This window comes from Haemaphysalis longicornis, unplaced genomic scaffold, assembly GCF_048455015.1.
Source record: "Haemaphysalis longicornis isolate Haplotype H1 unplaced genomic scaffold, Haemaphysalis longicornis Haplotype H1 scaffold_3, whole genome shotgun sequence".
Lineage (NCBI taxonomy): Eukaryota > Metazoa > Arthropoda > Arachnida > Ixodida > Ixodidae > Haemaphysalis > Haemaphysalis longicornis.
In genome coordinates this window covers 211,998,096-212,019,476 of record NW_027526335.1, presented here as the reverse complement: position 1 = coordinate 212,019,476, position 21,381 = coordinate 211,998,096, and the positions used below count along the sequence as shown (strand labels likewise).

The 21,381-nt window shown below is 48.1% G+C and overlaps 1 protein-coding gene across 1 annotated transcript in view; it reads left to right on the top strand.

The window, feature by feature from the left end:
* The window catches only part of LOC144175682 (uncharacterized), a 39,530-nt gene extending 21,457 nt beyond the window's left edge, over window positions 1–18,073 (top strand). The window contains exons 4-5 of the mRNA XM_077704723.1: window positions 12,416–12,693; window positions 17,847–18,073. Coding sequence (XP_077560849.1) covers window positions 12,416–12,693; window positions 17,847–18,073 — 505 coding nt within the window. The remainder of the gene's footprint in view (window positions 1–12,415; window positions 12,694–17,846) is intronic.
* Window positions 18,074–21,381: the final 3,308 nt, after the last annotated feature.

The window sequence follows — 21,381 nt, the reverse complement described above, 5'->3', positions numbered from 1 at the left end:
GTATTGTGGAAACATGGGGGACGCTTACTGCACGAGCGCTAACAACAAATAGTCACCTAAGGTACCTGAAATGCTAAAACTGAATAAAAGTGTAAACTGGCTATATATTATATACCTTATATATCCAATCTCGACAGCGCTGGCCAGTGACGGAGTAGTCTGGAGCGCTAGGAATGTTATTTTACAAGCCGTAAGTTTATTTTTTCGTTTGCGGATGATGTTTTCTAAACTGCGCTGACTATTTTTGGGCCGTAGCGTTCACTGCTCCACGAGCACTGACGCGCTCGCGAGTTTTTGTTGGCGCGCTGGTGTCACAAGCATAGACTACTTGCGGGGAGTGGGCACAGGCAGAATCAGCAGACCCTTGTCCTGGTGCGAACACGCTTTGTACAATACAGGCATGTGTGAGGCCAGCTGCGAATATGCGGGAAAAGCGCATGAAATTCGAGCGTCTGCGGTGACTCGGAGGTCGTTCATCCACTGAGTAGGCCTCGACTAAGGATTGCTACGATTCCAAGCCATCCTGTGAGACTTACCTTAGCCATTTTACAGTCGACAACATGGCAGAAGCGCGGTGTGACGATTACTGAGATATCGATAAGGCCCATCGAACGATGCCGTCGGATGTCAAGCATGTTGCTTTACAGAACCGAAACCGAAACTTGTTTGAATGCTAATCTTGGACATCGTTCAATCAAGGTGCATCTCCTCGTGTCGTCCCAGCCTTTAGTTGGTGCGGCCCCCACAGACCACGCATGGTAGTTTGTCTTCTTTCCTGCTTTATAAAATATTTACCGACTTATTAACCGGATAAATGATGAAAAGTGTGATAATTTGAGCCAGTCTACGCAATGGAAGTAAAACCGGGAGCATGACAATTCACTTCAGTGTCCCTTTAAGAACAGCATGGCGTTGGCATGCTTACGGTCAGCACTTGACAAGTCGTGCGCGCACTTGACGGGCTACTTTTGAGTGACAAGTTGAAAGACTGAAGAAGGCGGGGTTCCGGATGGCGCTATTGCAGCCACGTGCTTAAACATCAGACGCGCCATCAAGCAAACCAATGACACGGTTGTTTCGAAACCGACCCCACAAGAAAGAAAACGAGTGGAAAATATTCTGCATGCTCATTGGCTCTCTTATGGGATGAAGAGAGTAAGTTCCCGATACGGAATGACCGTTGCATTTTCTGCAGAGAAAAAAGTAGGCCAGATATGCTGTGCCGTTGGCAGACGCATCGATACGCCGGGGCGGCACGAAAAAGGCTGCCACGTGAAACACCGGAAGCAGTTCGTTGCTTGCACCCAATCAGTGGTGTATCGCTTGCCGCTAGCTTGTGGCAAGGCCTACATCGAGCAAAGAGGGCCTACATCGAGGGCCTACATCGAGAAGGCTTAGATCAACAAAGCCTGAACATACGGTTGCGGGAACATCACAGTTCTCTGTTGGGCAGGCCTTACACGCATCTGTCTTCGCACTGTAAAGAGTGTGAGGTACACGGCTGTAAACCCATTTTCGAAAAAACGACCGCGTTGCTTAGGCACAGGGGCAGGACACAACGGAAGATTATGGAAGCTTGGAATATTAGCCGGAAGGGGTCGATGTGCAGGAGTCATCCTTCAGTCAGTCTGCAAGACTGAAATTTGGCGTTTCTGTGACGACACGTGTGTTGATAGCACATTATAGGCTGCATTTTTTGTGTTTGGGGTAATTTTCATTGATAATCTCCCGACAAGCCTTATTCAGTTGGGTTATGTCGGTTGGTTGCCCTATATATTCCTGTTTCTTACTAAATGTTGCCAGTTGCTCGTAGCGCGTCGTCCTGTATATTTATTTTCTTGGTAAACGTCTTTCCGCGCCTGTTTTGAAGATGAATAAACACCAACGCGGCGAACTTTCCGTTCTGTGAATCAATCTAGGAGATCCCATGGTCATAGACCATAGAGCTTCTGAAAGCTAGTGAGAAGCTCTGTGTCGCAGACGCGGAGGAAGCTGCCATATTTGGTAGGTCCATTTTAGTCGACCCGTATTTATTTATTTATTTATTTATTTTTATTTATTTAGTACATACTGCAGGCCCAGTTTGGGCCCAAGCAGGAGGGGCAATACAGCACATACAATACACGCAAATACACAGCACAAAAATGTAGCCGCACATTATGGCAAACAAAATATCAAACACAGAAACAAAAAAAAAACAAATCACTACAAAAATCAAGCAACTGCTAGTTAAAGAAAAAGAACTATACATGGAAACAAGAATACGTAAAAAACCGTTCACTACACAAATCAAGGAACCGCTAGTTTAAAACAAAATCACTAAATTAGATCTATGCTATGGGTAGACTGTAGTGATGACAAAGGCAAGCTGTTCCAATCCGTTATCGTACGGGGAAAGAAGGAGTTTTTAAAAAGATTAGTTCTGGCATTATAAGGTGTTAACGATTTTTCATGTCGATGTATTGTTAGTCGTGTCACCAAAGGTTGTAGGAATGGCTCAGGATCCAGTGAAAGCTGCCCGTTATACAGCTTAAAGAGAAACTTAAGTCTGAAATTTTTTCTCCGCTTTTCAAGGGATTGAATGCCAAGTTCAGTCATTAAATTTGTGGGCGAGCCGCTGTTATGATATTTAGAAGTTACAAAACGTATTGCTTTCCGCTGGATCCTTTCTAATGCTTGAATATTTAGTTTAGTATGAGGGTCCGAAACTGTGCATGCATATTCAAGTTTGGGTCTGATAATGGAAGTATATGCTAGAAGTTTGGTATCTGACGGAGCATCCTTCAACTTGTGCCAGAGAAGGCAAAGCTTACGAAAAGCTGATGCACATACGTTCGACACATGGTTATTCCAAGAGAGAGTATTTGACAGTGTGACCCCAAGATATTCATATTCATTTACTTCAATTAAAGGACGGGATGGAAGAGTATACGTGAAGGACAGGCTCTTGCGTTTGTTGGTTATCTTCATGAACACAGTTTTGTCGGCGTTTAGCTTCATATCCCACTTATCACACCATGACTGAATATTATGAAGGTTAAAATTAAGTTGCTCTTGGTCTTCTTTGCAAGTAATTTCACTAAACAACACGCAATCATCGGCAAACATTTTAATTTGAACTTTGTCTGTTACTACGGCAGCAATATCATTGATGTAAACTAGAAATAACAAAGGCCCCAACACACTTCCCTGCGGAACACCAGAAGTTACTGGTAGACGAGTAGAAGTTATCGAATCAATGCTAACAAACTGAGTGCGGTTAGTTAAATATGAAGAAACCCAGTTTATCAAAAATTCAGGAATACCAATTGATTCTAGCTTGTGAATTAGTTTGCCATGATTAACAAGATCAAATGCTTTGCTGAAGTCTAAAAAAATGGCGTCCACCTGGCCTGCTTTATCAAGAACACTTGCGAAGCTGTGGATGACTGTAGTTAGTTGCGTCACGGTAGAGAGGCCTTTCCGGAAACCATGCTGGGAGGGGTGAAGTGAACCGTTGGTGTTCAGGAAATTGCTAATGTAAGTAGCTATAATATGCTCAAGTAATTTACAGCAAGACGACGTTATCGAGACGGGACGATAGTTAGGCACTAGTGCAACATCACCTTTTTTGAACAGAGGCACAACACGTGCCGTAAGCCAGTCTGGAGGTAGTGTAGCCGAAGCAACGGATGCACGGAAAATAATACCAAGATACTGGGAAATCATTTCAGCATAACGGTGCAAAAAAGTATTTGGTATACCGTCAGGCCCAGCCGAGGACTTATATTTAAGTTAAGAAGCGTGGAAAGAACGCCATGCGGAGATATAAAATCAGATTCCGGGGACGAAGACAGTGACGTGATGGGACGGATTACAGAATTCGGTACATTGGAAAAGACTATGAAAATATTCATTGAAATGATCAGCTATTTCTTGTTTATCAGTCAAAACCACGTCACCACGCTTTATTTGGTTGATCACTTTCTTTTTCTCCCTTAGGAAACCCCAAAGTTTTTGTGGGGCATTACGAATAAAATTAGGCAAGGTTATTTGGAAATAACGACGTTTTGACTGTTTCAGGGTTTCGTTTAGGGCAGTTTGGGCCACCTGTACCGACTCACGGGGGGCGCGTCTTCTCCTCATTTGTTTAACCTTCCTTTTAAGGTGTATGACGTCACGCGTAACCCAGGGTGTTAATTTGACAGTTTTTTTACTTTGTTCGGAATAAAGTTACGAAGGCAATAAGCACATATTTCCTTGAACCGGTTCCATAATTCTGTGGCGTTAGTACTATTGAAATCGCTAAGGCATAAGTCGAGGTAATCGAGCACGCTTTCGTCCCTTGCACGCGAGAAATCCTTTACACACACTTTTTTAGAAACGGAAGAAGGGCGCATAGCACCCAGATAACAAGAAAAAAACACCATTTTGTGGTCAGACAAACCAGGATCAACAGATGCAGCATAATGTTCAATAGAGCGACTAATAAAAACTAGATCAAGCACGGAAGACGACGTAACATCAACTCGGGTTGGATCAGTGACAATCTGTAGCATGTCATGACCAAACATAATGTCGAATAAATGCTGGGCAAGTGAACCACACGCAGGATGGGGAATATTCCAGTTAACACTAGGGAGATTAAAATCACCAGCTATAATGATCTTACTGTTCCTGTTAAACGTGTTAATATGATCATGAAGGCCACTCAAAAATTTAGCAGGAGAGTCCGGTGCGCGATACACTCCACAAAGTGACAAAGACCGCTCCCAGCAGGAAAGCTTCAAAACGATGCTTTCGTGATCGTCGATCTGACGGACAAGCCCCGCTGATATATTACTTTTAACCAAAACCGCGACGCCACCGCCTCTCGTGGGTCTATCCCGACGAAACACTTGGTAAGATGGTGGAAATACGTCATGGTCATCGATTTCAGCACGCAGCCAAGATTCTGTTATGAGACCACGTGGGGTTTGTAGCCCAGAATAATTGACTCTAGCTTATCTGCTTTATTTGCGATACTGCGAGCATTGATGTTTAACATGCCGAAACCTTTATCAAGAGTTGGCGCAAGTCAGTCATTCTTAGTACAGTTCGTTTGTGGTAACGAACCGTTAGATTGTTTCTAGTTTTTATAGCTACTCTGTGTGGCTGACTGAACGCGTTCGTTTTTTGTATCATCCCACGTGTAGACAATATCGTCAACGCGAAGCTTGTCGTTTGTGAGGGAAACTTTTTTCCCTTGCAGTTTTTCAGTTTTCGCACTCTCCCACAACAGCTTTCGTTTTCGTACTGTGGTTTGGGAGTAATCATGCTGAACTGAAATGTTTGTGCCTTTGAGTTTGTGGGCATTTTTTATAACATTTTGTTTTTCATTGTAGTCTTGAAAGAACATAATGACCGGCCTTTGCTTACCGGGTTTACCAAGCTTATGTATACTGCCAATCGAATTGCAGGTAACGCCCAATTTGCTTTGAAAGGTTTCCGCCAAGACAGTTTGCTTTAATGTGGCTTCAGTTTCGTGAGGATTTTCTTTGATTCCAAAAATTAAGAGGTTAGGTCGCCTACTTCTATCTTCTAATTTTTAGCCTCAAGGTTTTGTACTGCAAGTTCCAAAGTGTCGACTTGAGCAACCCTCTGTTTTATGTTTGCGAACTGCGCACTCATTTCCTCCAAAAGCTTTCCTACGTTAGCTTGGTCATTTCTTAAATGACCTACTTCAGCAGTCAACGTATTCTGACCAGCTAATAATTGATCCAATAACTCCTCAACAGTGGGGCCGGGGTTTGATTCCACATCGCCGCACACAAGCAGTTTCAAGACACAAAAAACATCATATGCAATAGTAAAGCACTGGTGGGGACCACAATAGCACGATAGTCACTTTTGAGTGTGCTATCAAAATGACTGACCTGCAAAACGCAGAAGAAGGGCTTTTAAGGCCACATGCCGAGGTTCGGTCCGCCGAGCCCACTGAAGTGAACTGATGTGGACGGTCTTTTATACACGGGTAGGTTGACGCCCCTTGCGTAGAAGACGGTTGCGCATACGGAAAGTCACGTAATGACGAGGGCCAGTGAAGAGGTTGTTGCGGTGCGTCGATATCTGCATCACACGTGTTACTTGACCGGTGATCTTGCTGTTGGGTCCATCCGGCAGGACTGAGTAGAATCTGCAAAACGCAGAAGGAGGGCCTGTAAGGCCACATGCCGAGGTTCGGTCCGCCGTGCCCACTACTCACCCCGCTGTACTCACCCCGCTGCTTACGGTTGTCGTTCCATCATACGTTCTAAAATAAACATTGAACTTGGACTTAAACGTACATTTTTTTTCGCGCTATCTTTAATTTGTGATCGGACTTTAAACTACGTTGAATGAAACATTTGCTCATTTCTAGCCTGAAATATTTGGCTACGTTTGAAGTGCAATTGAAACTGAGATTTTTTTTTTGGTTGGAAGCCTCGCTATCAAAAGCAACTTTAACTATGAGATCTTTTCGCATGCTTTATAATAATTGTTTAATGAGAGCTTTCCCATGTTTAGTTTTTGAAATCGCAGTGAAAACCCGATGTGACGATTTTCCCAGGAACCGCGAATTACGAATTCGTTCAATCTGGAACTTCGTCAAATGTGTATTGTAAAATAGCAAGCAGTTGACTTCATAAATTAGATGTTTATTGGGAGGCGCAACCCAGCAGCCACGGTGACATCGCAATTGCGGCGGTCGCCGCGCTCGGCTGGCGATAATTAAACGATGCGCTGATATTCCGCGGTGCAAATAATCAACCAGCCACTGCTACCCCTAAGCTAGTCGCCGCCCAGAAGAAGTGCGAAACAGCGTTTTTTTTCTGTTCTAACTCTTCCTTGCTTACCGGAACACGTTCTTGGATCACGTATCCTTTAACCACCTAAACAAGGCCGCCTCCAACTTGTGAGGGGTGGTCTTGAGGTTTTTTTTCTTCGACGCAATTCAAGATCAAGTGACATAGATGGTGGCGTCCTTTCGCTTCAAAATAGGGGTACGTGTGCTGGCCGGGATGCCGTGGTCAGCGGCTATGGCCATGGGACTGGTAATTTTATCTCGTAGAGCTCCGTTTCTGGTTTTGTTTCGTAAGCGCGGTGCAATAATCGTTGTTACGTTCTGACAAAACACATTCCAAATTGCTCCTTTTTGGTATGCGTTTTTCTCCAAATGCTTCGTAAACTGGGGAATGGCAATGAATTTATTTCGTTCGTTCGAGTTCAGAAAAGCTTTGAGCCGTACTGACACCTGCGGAGGGAATCCGAATTACATCATTAGATAGCAAAATTCGTAACATCGGATTTCGTTAGATAGAGCTCCTGTATACGTAATGTAGATTGGACCAGCTAGTGCCACTAGGGATAGGGTATTTAGTCACTAAATACGCTACGCTTCCGACTCCAAGTTGGGTTGGTTCCAGTGGCAAACAAGACTGTTTCTCAACTGGGACCACTGTAGAGAACTGGTTTCCTGCTGAGACCAATTGCTCCAATTTGCATGGCAACTGGTCCCAGTTGAAACCATCTGAAATCAATATAAGAGCTTTAGGGTTCCTGCTAGTTGGTGGTTCATGAGATATATTTGTGTGTGTTTCCTTTTATTAAAATTAGTGGGAATTCAGCGCTTGTTTGTAGTCACTGCTCGTTTCGTTCCTGGCCTTTTTCGTGCTGCGTAGCTCAAGAAATCAGTAGAAACCGCTTGTTTTCTAGTTGCGACCAGTTGCGAACCAGTTGGATATTTCCACAACACAATGTTCTGGCTCGGCAGCCAGTGGAGCCACCGGTCGGAGTTTCGGGAGGCCACTGTGTGCAGATTGGCTGCAAGGGAGCGCCCTGGGTAGCCGCTGCTGTTGGAGGGCTGGTATGCCGGATGCAGCCGCAGCCGGGAAGGCCAGGAAGCTTTGAGGTTGACCGCGCGGGGTGGCGCTGCGGCAGGGGGCGCCAGGCAGGGTGTCGAACCGGAACTTTTTCGGGTTCGGTTCGGGTTCGGGTTCAACCTTTCGGGTTCCGTTAAGGTTCGGTTCCAGAGCACCATTCCGTTCCGGTTCGAACCGGTTCAAACCGGTTCGGACGGGTTCAAACGGGTTCGAAGAAAAAAAAGCCGGCGTGTTTTTTTCTGTTAATTTTTTGTGCTCGTTTTTCGTTTCCTTATCAAGTCGGCATAAAAAAAAAGTGATAATGAAGGTTTCTTAGTGCAAATATTTTGTCTTGGCCAAACTAACGCGACCCTGCAACACATCTTTTTACTGTTTTCTAAATCTTGAGTGCTTGCAGAAAGTAGTCAGCCAACACATCCTGTACATAGATTAGGGGTCTCAAAGTGCCTCAGCCAAAAATTACTGCTCTCTCCTCATCAGATAACGTAGAAACTTGCTTAAAATATTTTTCTCTCCTTCCCGGTCTTGGCGCTTTTCGACCGCTGAATGACGTCATTACAGCGGTGTAGCGGCTATTTGTCGGCTTTCCTTAAGTTGCAGAATAGAACGTATTTGACAGCCACTTTAGAAAGAAAGCCACAAAAGCGAAGCAGAAACGGAAGGTGTATCCGCAGCGACGAGCAAATCACGCGCTGTTGCTCTGTGCTGGAAATAGCTATACTTTTCGCTGTGCTTCCAGATGCGAAGAAGAGTGAAAGTGTTTATCGGAAGTCTTGATTTATTTATTTATTTATTTATTTATTTATTTATTTATTTATTTATTTATTTATTTATTTATTTATTTATTGTTGTGTTTAACACGCAGACGATGAGGCGCGCCATAGTGGAGGGCTCCGGATTAATTTCGACCACCTGGGGATCTTTAACGTGATCCGAAATCTCGTACACACGGACGTTTTCGCTTTTTGATTCCATCAGAAAAGCGGCCGCCGCGGCCGGGAATCTAACCCGTGGCTGTGTGCTTAGCAGCACCTTAGAAACTGAGCCAGGGCAGCGAGTTTATCTGAAGTGTTGAAGATCTCCTTTAACTGCACAAGCTACTGAAAATTTTTTCTTTGGTAGTGTGACCAGTATGTGGCGCCCCCCCCCCCTTCCCCAATCTTCGTTATACCTCTGTCAAACGTGCCTATTTAAGTGCACTTACACGGAGTGCACTCGGCTAAAATGTCATTCAGGAGCAGCTAAACGGGAAACGCTAATGACACTTTACAAGGAACGCACTTTGAGCTGAGTGATGTCCCCAAACACACTTTACCGGGGCCAGCTCGCCGAGTGAGTAATCTCGTGAACAGAATTAACCTAAAACCGCGAGTGTTTATATGATAATAAGTAACGTTAAAAGGTAATCATAGATATATTGCTTATTTACTTTTACAAAAATTGAAGCAGCGACGAAAAATAAGAAAATAACCTCACTCTCAACAACGTGCCAGCGCCGCCTGGTGGGTGTTTTGCTCCATGGCAGCCGTTCTCTGCGGCGTTCTCGTAGGTGGTTTCTTGTGGCCCTGTGATTGTGTTCCTGCTTCAGCCTCTTTCTGTTGTATTCAACGCTTTCAGATAATTTCCTCCAAACAGTTAATGCTGCTGTCATTCACTGCGCAGTGAGTAACAGTGAAGATATCAGCGCCGGTGTTCAGTCACCGTCCCGACTCAGTTTTTTGTGGTCTTGTGCGAGGCGCCGATGGCGATTTTAAACAATGCAAACACAACGAAATGTTTACATTATTCCTCACGTGATAAAGAGGGGGACTTTCAAGTAATTTTGCGTAATATTTACGCCGGATATTGTCACTGACATCACGGCCAAGGGCACTTTATTTCGTCGTTTAGCAGCGCGCAGCCAAAGTGTCACTTGGGAAGCCCGAGTGCACTCGGTGGAAGTGCATTTAAATAGGCACGTTTGACAGGGGTATAAGTTTGGTGGCCCTATCAGGCTCAGTGGGAAACATTGTGCGCGGCTTGCGAATAAACACCGACGAGCAAAGCCGCTCGCGGTCAGTCCCGTCACCACCAGCACGCTGCGGGTCGTCACTCGGGTGGAGGGTACTACGACCCTCCCACGTTCACGAATGCCGGCCAAATCATGACAGGTAAGTCAACGATTACAACAATAACTTAAGCGAAATAAAAGGTTCGTTGTGCCAGAGAATTGTTTTAAGTGCGAATGCACTTTATAAGCGACCCCAAACCATCCACCGCCGGCGGCGGCGGCGGCGTCCGCAGTGCTCCTCTATATGTAAAAAAGAAAGCATCCGGCGCCAGGTTTCGATCCGAGGACTTTGCGGGCCGCAGCCCGACGCTCTACCGAATAAGCCACGGACGCGACGCTGATATCGGTGTCAGTAACGCGCCTTATATCTTTAACGCATTCAAACTACGTCGTCAGCGGCGTGCGTTGGCGACTCAGCGGCGTTATAGCGGCTTGATAACTGCGTGGTGTACACGTGATACTACAAACCCGATGGAAGAGATGGAAGAGAAGGCGGCGAGGCGGTGGGCTGCGGGGGCCGAGCGCAAGCGCCGCAAGCGGGCCGACAACCGTGCATTCGCACTTTCACATTCTCCCCCTCGGGGAAATGCGGGAAAATTTTTTTCTCCGAACTTACTTGCGCCTGTTCCCGTTGAGTACAGTTATGGCTAATTGTACCATAATACTGCTGTTGTAAAAAAAGTTCACTTTTATCTTCTTTGCATTACTCTGCCAAATTGTATGTCTACTGTACATGAGTGTCCATTGCAACCGCTGTTTGAACTGTATAAGGGACACAGGCCCCGTCAAGCCCAAGTTGGCTTTTTGCCTGTGCCCTTAGTATATCAGCATATCCAATGTTGAAATAAACACTGACTCTGACTCTGACTTAAGGCTGCCTATTTGTATGAATATTCAAATTATTACTCTTTAATGCCGGAAGTTTACTTTTATTAATTTAAGTTCATTCATTTTTATGATTTAATTTTATTTTATTCTTGGCTCATACCACTGCAGTTTTATACACCACAGTTGTTTTCTTGAGGAATGGAATGGATGTCTTTATTATAGGAGGAGGCCAATAGGCCCTGTTGGGGGACATGGGAAAAAGTGTAGGGGAAGATGGTTCATATAAAGTCTTCACTGCACTGTGAGGGTTCACTTAGCACATATGCACAGTTGAAGTTGTTGCGAGGACACTTTAATACGACCATGATCGGGGTGTGCAATTGGAGCCGTTCAGGAGCCACAAAGGGTGTTTTTGGGGGACCACCTAGAGAGTGGGTGAACGATCCGCCATCATACTACTTTATAGAGACCTGTTTTGATACCGAATTCTGTAATTTTCTGTAAAATTTTGGGGTTGTTTCTGACGTGTTGGACATGTTCTTCAGAAGTCGTCGGGAGTACTTGCGTTGTAAGGAACTGGTCGCGATCAGTCGAGTAAGTTGAACACGCCCAGATGAGGTGGAAAAGGTTCGGTGTATTGTTGCTTCCACAGTTGGGGCACCGAGGACTAGCAAGCTGCCTATGCGTTGTCCATTTGGAGATGACGTCCGGAGTGTAGGCCGAGTCAGCGTAGACTTTATTAGCGAAAATTGCTCCTGTTCTCGGCAAGGACTGCAGAGGAGCAAGAAAACCAGGTGGGGAGGCGTCGGAAAGCCGTTGCCGGCTGAGGTTCTTGATTCTACGGTATTTTTGCTGCCAGTCCAATTCACATGCCTCTTGTGGCTCAGGTCTTTCTTGGATGAACGCGGGAACCATGGGAGGATTGCGTAAATATGGCAGACGATTACAGGAGTCGCTATTGCGAAATTTGAGTGCAGCGCGAACTGCCGTCTTCTCGGACACAGCGCATAGCTGCTGTGTCTTAGGAAGTGATCGCGTCCTCAACAAATGCACGACGGCATTGCGGTATACTCTGTCGTTATCTCGTAAGGCGTTGCTGCCGTGGAGCATGTCTCGCGCGGTCTGGAAATTTCGGCCTCGCCCTCGCACTTTCGCCGTACTTTAATCCTTCGATTTCCTGCTCGCTCTATCTTCGGTGGCGTCTTCGTTCTCTCGGTTACAACGAGACCGACGCTGCGAAACTACGCAAAACAACAGGAGCGGGCGCTTAAGGGCTGCGCTCTAACGCATGGCTCTTCATAGCCACCGCTGTGCCGCCCTGTGATCCACTCCCTTCGCCGACCAGTGACGGGCCGCACATAGTCTCCAAATAATGCGTCCTCGCCACAGCCTTCTGGAAGGCAGTCATGTACCCTCCTGGCTAGCGGGCAGCGCCCCGGTGCCTCCGGCGTCTCCCCCATGAGTGCATCTTAACCAGAATCTTCTGGCAATGGGCAGCCTCCCTGCAGGCTGCCTTTTGCCTCGTCCTACTAAGAAGACGACCCGTCCGTCCACAATTGTTTTTTGGTACCCTTGAGGGTCGCCGTGGTGGGGCATTTCGCATCTGTACCCCCCTCCCCGGGCGGCTCGTGACGGGCCGCACCAACAACGCGGAGAGGCGAGCGGCACGGGCAAAGGCGCTGCTACGCAAGTATCGCGACGAGGACGGGGCGGTGTACGTGGACGCCGCCTGGAGCAGGAGCCGTCCGAACATCTTCGCGGCGGTGGCGGTGACCGCCGCCACGGGGGAGCTGAAGACCGCGTGCAGCGTGTGCGTCCGGGGAGCGAGCCAGGCGGAGGAGGTGGCAATCGCCCTGGCCCTGAGCGCACCGGGTGTGCACACGATCCTGAGCGACAGCAAGACTGCAATCCGCAACTTCGCCAGAGGAGCGGTGTGTGAGGCTGCAGCGAGGATCCTGAGAGAGGACTGGGGGACGACGCCGGTCACGCTCAAGTGGTTCCCGGCCCACGCGGGCCGAGACCTGACACCAGACGCACCGAACCGCAACGAGGAGGCGGACGCCGCGGCCCGTGGTCACGCCACGTGCCGGCACGCGGCGGCCCTCGCTTCCGAAGAGGCGGCGACAGTAACGGCAGAAGAGGATCCCCTGACGGACTACGGCGGAATCCTCAAGTGGCACCGCGAACAGCGACGCGGCTTCCCGCCCCCACACCGGGACTTAACCAGGTAGGAGGCAGTGAGGCTGCGCCAACTACAAACAGAGACGGTGTTGACCCCGGCGCTCGCGCCCCACGTGTGTCCGGAATTCTTCGAGAGTGAGGTGTGCAGCATGTGTGCGCGGGCGACGGCTACCTTGGCCCACATCATGTGGGGCTGTGGCAGTGTTGAGGACGGTGCGTACCCGCCGCGTGTGAGAGTGTGTGGGCTCTGCGGAGCCGAAGGACCAGAGATGGGCCGTCCAGCAGCTCGAGGCAGCTCTGGCCCTGCAGAGGCGAAAGGGAACGCCTAGAGGGAGCCCGAGTAGTCCGAGCGGGGCCGGGACACGGTAGCCTCGGGATCTAGGCCCGACACACGCCTATAGGACTGTAGACGTAGTGTAAGACGGGGGAGCACCGCGCCCTGCGTGGCCGGATTTGCTCCCTCCCATGCCGGACGCTTTGAATAAAGTCTTTTCTCTCTCTCTCGTCCCCAAATCATGCATCCTCACCTGAATGGTCTGCCTGGCAGGCAGGCAGGTATACTTTACTGGCAAGCGGGTGGTCTCTTTGACGGGCAGGAGAGCCTAGGTTCCCGCCATCTTTTTTTGGATCCATCAAATTTTACGCAGACACCTCTATTTTCGCCCAATGAGGCAAAAACATTGCATTGTAAATAAACCGGTTGGCCTGCTACGCTTTTCATCTACCCAAGTTCCAACGGCGCTTTAGCTTATAACACTGAATCATTAGCAGTGCTAGAAGTAGAAAACCGTCCTGCGTCGGCGTCAATTTCCGACTGCCAAGCGTGGCAGGTAACATTTAGAGCAATTTCATTCTTCTCATCTTTCATCTGCTGACAGAGCTGTTAGAAAGAAAGAACGACTATAAAGACTCATTGGACGGCGTGTAAAGGAAGGCGTTGGATAGGGAACCACCGGAGAGAGGAACTTGCTAATGGCCCTTCAGCGACCGGTGATAGCGATTGGGCTCCAGGAAAGATGATAACCAAGTGAAGTCACAAGCAGTAGTAATGATCACTTGTAGAGAGAGAGAGAGAGAAAATGAAGTTTATTTAAATCGAGGCAAAGTTTCACACAGGCGTCCTCATTCGAGGGGGCCGAATCGACAGCCGTTTCAATCAAGAGCAACTGATCTTCCAGGCCGGAGCTGGCCATGGCGGTCTCCCAAATCTCTATGGAAACGTGGCGGTTGGGTGGATCTACGGTACACTTGTCGCAGCCGCCTACTATGTGTATGAGGTTCCCAGACTCCCCACAGAATCGACGAAATGGAGAGAGTTGTGCCCCGCCAAAGAGGTAAAGTCTGGTGGTGTGTGGGAAGGTGTATGCCCGCAGGGCGCGGAGTAATCTTTCCTGGTTAATCATCAGCGATTTGTGCTGGGAGGAATGCGTCCTACGCGAGAGCCTGCAGTGCTGCGTAATTTCCTGGTGTGTGACTACAGGATGCATGCACTCGGGCCCGGCGTCATCAGCGCTCGCTAAGCGGGTCAAATCTCGAGCAACGAGGTTGGTGATCTTGTTTACCGCGGATGCCAGTATGAGGTGGTGCCCATACAATCGTGCCTGGTCTCGTTAGTGGTCTCTGATTGATCATTGGAAGTGTTGTAACATGCAATCGACCGTTGGCGAAGTTGGGCCACGCCTGCTAAGAGTCTGTTATGAGAGTTGTGGCGCCGCTTTGGCTAAGAGCACGTGCCGCTTCCTCAGCTTGAAGGGGGCTGTGTTCGGGGGTTGAGATGCTACACCTGTGCGAGGCTGCACAAAGAAAGATAAGGTATTGAAGAATGCTGTCGGGTGTCTCTTGCATCAAACCAGTTGATCGTTCCTCCCTTTTTTTCTTTCAGTTTAGTTTCTTTCCAACTGTCTCCCCTTATATATAGACTCGTTTTTAAAACCCTTTGATGAATATAAAATATGCATTACGCAATCAGGTATTAACTTTAGTGCGAGATGTCAATTGTAATATAGAAACAACATAACAGCGCAATACGGGCATAAAGAAAGACCTTTTATAGCATTCAGGTGGTCGTCACATAATTTTGCGGCTACTTTGTGCGTGAGAAAATTTCCTGATTGGTCGAGAAGGAGAACGCTGCAAAATAACCAAAGGCCAAGGACCCCAAAGATATCATCTTTGGTCCGACCGTCTTATCCGCCTTAACTGACCCGCTAATTCCTGTAATCCCAAATAATCAATACACTAGTCCCACTATAATTCACGTTAGCTCTTTCACTCACCTAATTAATTCACCCCAGTCTACCCGCTAACCCGCATTACTTGACTTTAATCCATCCGCCTCTTAAGTTTAAGGTTGAGCAGATTCAAGATAACATGAAAATGCTATCAAATATACCTTAAAAGTGGAAATTAGGATCCCCCATTTTTTATATCTCATGTTCTCTTAGAGCAGTAACCAAAGAACACAACGGCACTGTATACAAGAAAAAGTGACGTTAATTGTTAGAACTGCGATTGTTTGTGTCTCAGTGCTGTTGTTATATAACTGCCCATGCAAACTAAAATAAGTGGAAGATATGGATTTATTGTTGATGGTGTCCCTGAAGGCCTTCACAAACGGACAGGGATGCATGCGAATCAACAACACATTGAAAATTTTACACCATTTTAAACACCATGCAGATAGAAACCATGAAGAATATTCTAAGATATGTTGCCTCAGAATATGCGTTCTAACTTAAGTTATGCTAAATGTAAAAGATAGTTGGGAGAGATGGGCAGTACCTAACGCAAACTGACACGGACTTTACATAAAATTGAGGGCAATAAATAGAAGGGAACACGATGGGCCTTGGGAACTGCAGATATTGCAAAATATTTCATGGTGCTGTCTGGCGTGTGGCAAATATCTTCACACGCAAGGTAGGGTACCGAAATGTAAAACTAGAAATCACATTTTTGAGGCCTCGGAACCGGTTCGGAGCGGTTCCTTCGATTCGTTCCGGTTCGGGTTCAGTTCCAAAATGGCGGAAAGAATACGGTTCCGGTTCAGTTCCGGTTCCGGGCGAAAATTCGGGTTCGGTTCCGGTTTTCGGTTCGGTTCCGATTCCGGTTCCGGTTCGACACCCTGGCGCCAGGGCCACCCTGGGTCCTCCCCGAGTCCTTGCCAGTACTCAGGGAGGTCGGCCGCCAGACGCAGCCCGGCCAGCTCCGGCCGTGTGGAGGAGGCGGAGAAGCGCACCTCAACTTGCTGTCGCAAGGCGGAAGTAATGCAGTCGAGTAGAGGGCACCGCACCTTGTTAAGTAGGAACGGCCTGTACACGTAATCTGTACTGTCGGTGTCATAATCAGGAGTTGCGCGTTCCCTACTGGACAACTGTGCGCTTCAACCATTGAGTCGGTCCTGCCACACACTCCACCACTCCTGTAACCAGCCGAGTCCGCCCTAAGCAGATCCGCACTACAAACTGAAGGTCTCTCACCCCCACCTTCCACGGCATAATCATATACTGCCTTCACACCAGTACCCATTGAGATTACTCGTGAGCGGCTAATTACATGGAGAGGAAGCGGATCGAAACCTGTCCATCAAGGCAGGTCTGTAGCGTTGTGGGGATCCAAGCCCTGTTAGTTGGGCGGGCAGTAATCTCTAGGTCTCGAAATAGCACGCACTATTTCGTGGTGTAATGCCTTTTAAATGATAGCAATTCTTGCTTAAACACTGTTTTTTTGTTTCTTCACGTCAGAATCGTACCACCGTGAGCGGAACGGCACACTGCTGACAACTTTGCCTCTTATGCGTGTCTCAGCGCTACACGAAGAATAAACATTTGAAACAGGCAAGCTATCAACTGATGACCGGCATGGGCCGTCGTTACTTCTGCCAGTTTGTGACCATTCAAGTTGAGCGACAGCTCGCCGCCGTCATGTTGCCGCAGGAAAATGACCGTAGCCGAAGCCGTGCCTGAAGGCTATGGCGGACTACCCGCCCACCAAACTCGCTACTCCACCAAATTCGGCCTCGCTATCCCAGAGACCTGTTTTTTAGTGTCGGCTGCTCCTTCCCATAAGCGTTTGGGCTGTGTCGGACTATGCCGGAGGAATAGGAAAACAGGCATGACGTGGGTGCCCATTCCTTGCCGTCCCGCGCACTGATGTTCTGAAATTAGTGTCACTCCCTATAGACAACGGAAAATTAAGTATTGGACCGAAACCACTGGGAAGATTGTTGACAAAATTTGATCGTTGGGGTCATCAATTTGCTTGTTGGGGTTGTCTTACATTTTTGTATGGAAATTATATCTTCACCAGAAAATGGAGAGGGGGGGGGGCGATGAAGTACCGGCAATTCTCAGTTTTCAAGACATTTTCCTAAGAGAAGACGGCCAATGACCATTCTTGGGGTATGCGTCACGGAAAAGAGAAAGAAGAGGCGAAGGAGAACAAGGCTATCGTTCGGAGCATCCGAAAGGGGGTTCTGCCGCCGGGATGTATGCTCTGCCCTCCTGCGCTACATTGAAAATTCAAAACGATTCTGTTTATGATTGTGATTGGTCACCCCCGCTTTGATTTTTCAGGATTTTGTTTTCTCAAAACTTTTTCCAACCGGTCTAAATTATCTTTCCTAAGCGTCTCGTGATCAGGTAAGAATTCCATTCATTTTAACCATCCTCTGTTTATTGGCCGATCCTCTGATTGCGTATGTGCCATCCCTAAAGGCGCAACAACAACAACAACAAAAGGCTACACGTCAGCCTGCCTGGTGTTACTCGGTGTTTCGGGATCAGCCCACTGCCTGGTGGTTTGCAGTTGCTTTTCTCATTTCGCTTCTTTCTTTTTGGGTCTAGATCGCGTGTTGTAGCTCGTGGATGTCTATTGATTCTCGCGGCCGCGGTGTGCCCCTTGAGCAGCTTTCCTTCGCCTGTGGGATGTACCTTTGGAGGCCCTAAAGCGCAGCGGGGTGAGCAGCATCCCCGTGGCTCCGGGGCCAGTAGGCGGCGGAGCCATCCGGCTGAAGAATCCTGAGTTAACACAGGCGGCTCTTCGAGCACCTACTGAAAGGTTTGGGATGACCATTGAAGTTCCACCTTTCGGGAGAGGCGGCATCCTGTGCAATCCTCAGACGAGTCCTGTGTAGCTGACATGCTAACGTGCATAGCTTTTGCGTCACTCTAGGTGAGTGCGTTCATTCCCCCTCATTTGGCTTGCGTGAAGGGCATCATTCGTTTCGTCGATGTGCAGATATCTCCTCAGGAAATTCTAAAACAGTTTCCGTATGCTGGAGTGACTGGCGCTAACCGGTGCAGCAGCGCCGTAGAAACCCACAGAATACCTCCAGAGTCGGTGACTGCTACGTTTAAAGGAATCTCATGTGCTTCTGAGATCTAGGTGTGGCCACTTATTTACCGAGTTGAGCCTCTCACTCCTAGACCCCTTCAATGTCACAGTTGCTGGCGTTTCGGACGTACGTCTAAGACCTGTAAATCGTCTCCCGCTGCCGATCTTGCGGTGAAAGTCATTCTGTAACGTGTTCTGCGCAGGATGTCTGATGTTGCCTTTGTGGGTCTGGACACCCAGCAGATTACTCCAACTGCCCAATCGGCTATTAATCGATCAGATTTGGGGGAAATCCCCAAGGTGGAGTAAGTTTCTGTAAAGGAAAGTTTGACATCCACCTAAATGCAGCCATACGGCTACAAAGGAAAGCTATACAGCTTTCTCAGAAACTTCGCAGTTGAAGAAAAATTCGTCCTGGTCCAGGATTCGAACCCGGGACAACTGCTTAACCGGAGCGGTCGCTCTACCAACTGAGGTAACCAGGAGGCTAGTCGTTAGTAGCGCGAAAGCGAATTGATCAACAACTCGAAGTGAAGGACAGGTGTTAATAGATCAGATTTAGGGGAAATCCCCAAGGTGGAGTAAGTTTCTGTAAAGGAAAGTTAGACATCCACCTAAATGCAGCCATACGGCTACAAAGGCAAGCATACAGCTTTTTCAGAAACTTCGCAGTTGAAGAAAAATTCGTCCTGGTCCGCCACTTTACGTGCCCAATCAGCGCACAGGAAGTACAAATTCTTGAAACAAGCGCCGCTGCTAACGTAGGGAGGTAGTTTTTGTAGAAAGGAAAATGCTCATGGATATGCTAGAGAGAGAGAGAGAGAGAGAAAAGACTTTATAGAAAACATCCGGCGTGCGGGAGGTCCCCGGCCACGCAGGGCGCGGATACTCCCTATCTATAGACTATGGTAATGGTCCATTAGTCTTAGGCCTAGACCTCGAAGATTCGTGCCCCAGAGTGGCGCGGAATAAGGCCTAATCGATGACCGATCCATCCATCCCAACTGCTATTGTCACCGGAGTGGAAAAAGCAGTAGCTAAGATCCAGCAACCTTCCTTAGCTGATCCCGCATTTTCGAATTGCTATTGCAGCGGCTGTTGAGAAAGGCGTGGCATCAGTGGTTACTCAGTCAAGTGCTAATATCACTGAGTGTGTCGCTGGTGCGCCAACGGCTCAGCTTGCCCCATGGAGGAAGAAAAAAGTTAGGAGACGGCGCCACCGGAGAAACGTGAAGCCTATACATAAAAAGTAAAATCAAAGTCGGCCCAGGGACGTCACTGCACCACGTGACCCCACCACGTCGCCGCGGGCCGGAGTGTGAGAGTGCGCGGTAGGATTTACGGGCCGCCGCGCCGCGCGCTCTCCAATTTCGTCTGCTCAAAACTACTCAGCCGTCCGTGGTGGCGAAGCCCGTTGTAAATTGGTTTTTTTTTTTTTTTCCACGGCTTTGGTGTGTTACGTGCAGAACGTTTCGGTACAGTCTTTCCGGAACACGATCGTTAAGCGAAGGCACAGCGGTTACTGAGAAATGAAGTTTGTCGGGGAATAAACAGAGGAAGAGGATTTTTTTTTTAGCGGAACCAATGTCGGGTGCTGAGTATTTTCTCATTCTCTAGCGCTGTTGGGGCGCGCGCTTGGAGGCGTGGCTTTTTGCGTAATAAAACTGATGTGTTTGGTGTTTGGACTGGATGCTAGAGGTGGGAGTCAGTCGTCAGAACGAGAGTGAACGAAGGCAGATGACGGTAGACCGATCAGATATGCTTAGCTAATCGTAGTTGAGTATTTTCACGTTTTCTGTGTTCCGCCTGCGTTATCGGAGTTGTGTTTGGCCTTTCGGAGGCATGAAGTGTTGTGTTAAAGGATGCAGCAGCCGCAGTGACACAATCGGTTCAGGACTGTCCTTTCATCGGTGAGTGCGCTTTCACTTACAAGCAACACCGCGCGAACGCTTCGCGCTGTCATAACGAAGCTCGCCTCGTGAAGTGCCTAACGAGCAGTAACTACATGCTCCTTCCGCAGATTTCCAAAAAACCACAGCCTCAAACAGCAATGGAAACAAGCGATAAATCGTTCAGAGGGCTGGTCTCCGACTAAATATAGCGTGGTGTGCAGCCTGCATTTTGGCCCCGGAGACTTCCGCGGCGTCTCAGGTTTGCGCAGGCTTGTGAAAGATGCCGTACCATCGCTGGCTCTCATCGAAGTTTGCTCGGTACGTATAGCTTTTTCGTTGCACGTGGTTTCCTAATGTGTTAAAGCATGGACTGCTGCCTAAAAAAAATTCGCTATTGATTGATTGTAGGGTTTAACGCGCCGACGCAACGCAGGCGATGAGGCGCGCCGTAGTGGAGGGCTCCGGATTAATTTTGACCACCTGGGGATCTTTAACGTGCGCCGCAATCTCGTACACACGGGCGTTTTTGCTTTTCGCCTCCATCAGAAAAGCGGCCGCCGCGGCCGGGAATCGAACCCGCGACCTCGTGCTCAGCAGCGCAACGCCTTAGCCACTGAGCCACCGCGGCGGGTAAAAAAAAAAAAAAAAAAATTCGCTATCCTTTCTTTTAAATTTTCCTGTGCACAAGCACCTCGCAAGGTCCCACGGTGCCCCTCACGGCGGCCGCATGTGACGTCCACCCCTTGCACGTGATACGCCCGCGCCCACTCACCGAAAATATTGATATGATTGCCTGTCGCGCATATTAATCTTTTTTGTACGTTTGTTACTGTAGCGCGTAAACCTTGCGTGCAGAGCACAGGCGCGTTCACCCTTCTGGAAAAGATACGCCTCTGTTGCATTTCTTTAGTCCATATGCGCGCTGCCGCGGGCTGTATCTTCGGCGCTTTAAAGGCCCAGGCAATACTGCGGATGTGGTTACCCTGCTATATATATAGCGATAATGATCAGCAACCGCCAACGCTCTCTATTTCAACACCGCGTGTGACTTTGGGAGGGATTTCTTTGGGAAGGGGGGGGGGAGGCGGAGGGAGAATCTGCAAGTTATAATATAGTAGCTTAATTAGTAATCAAATACAGTAATATATAGTACCTTTCATTGAGCTCATACATGCACATAATATTTCAGCCACAGGAGCAAGGAAGTGGTACTGCT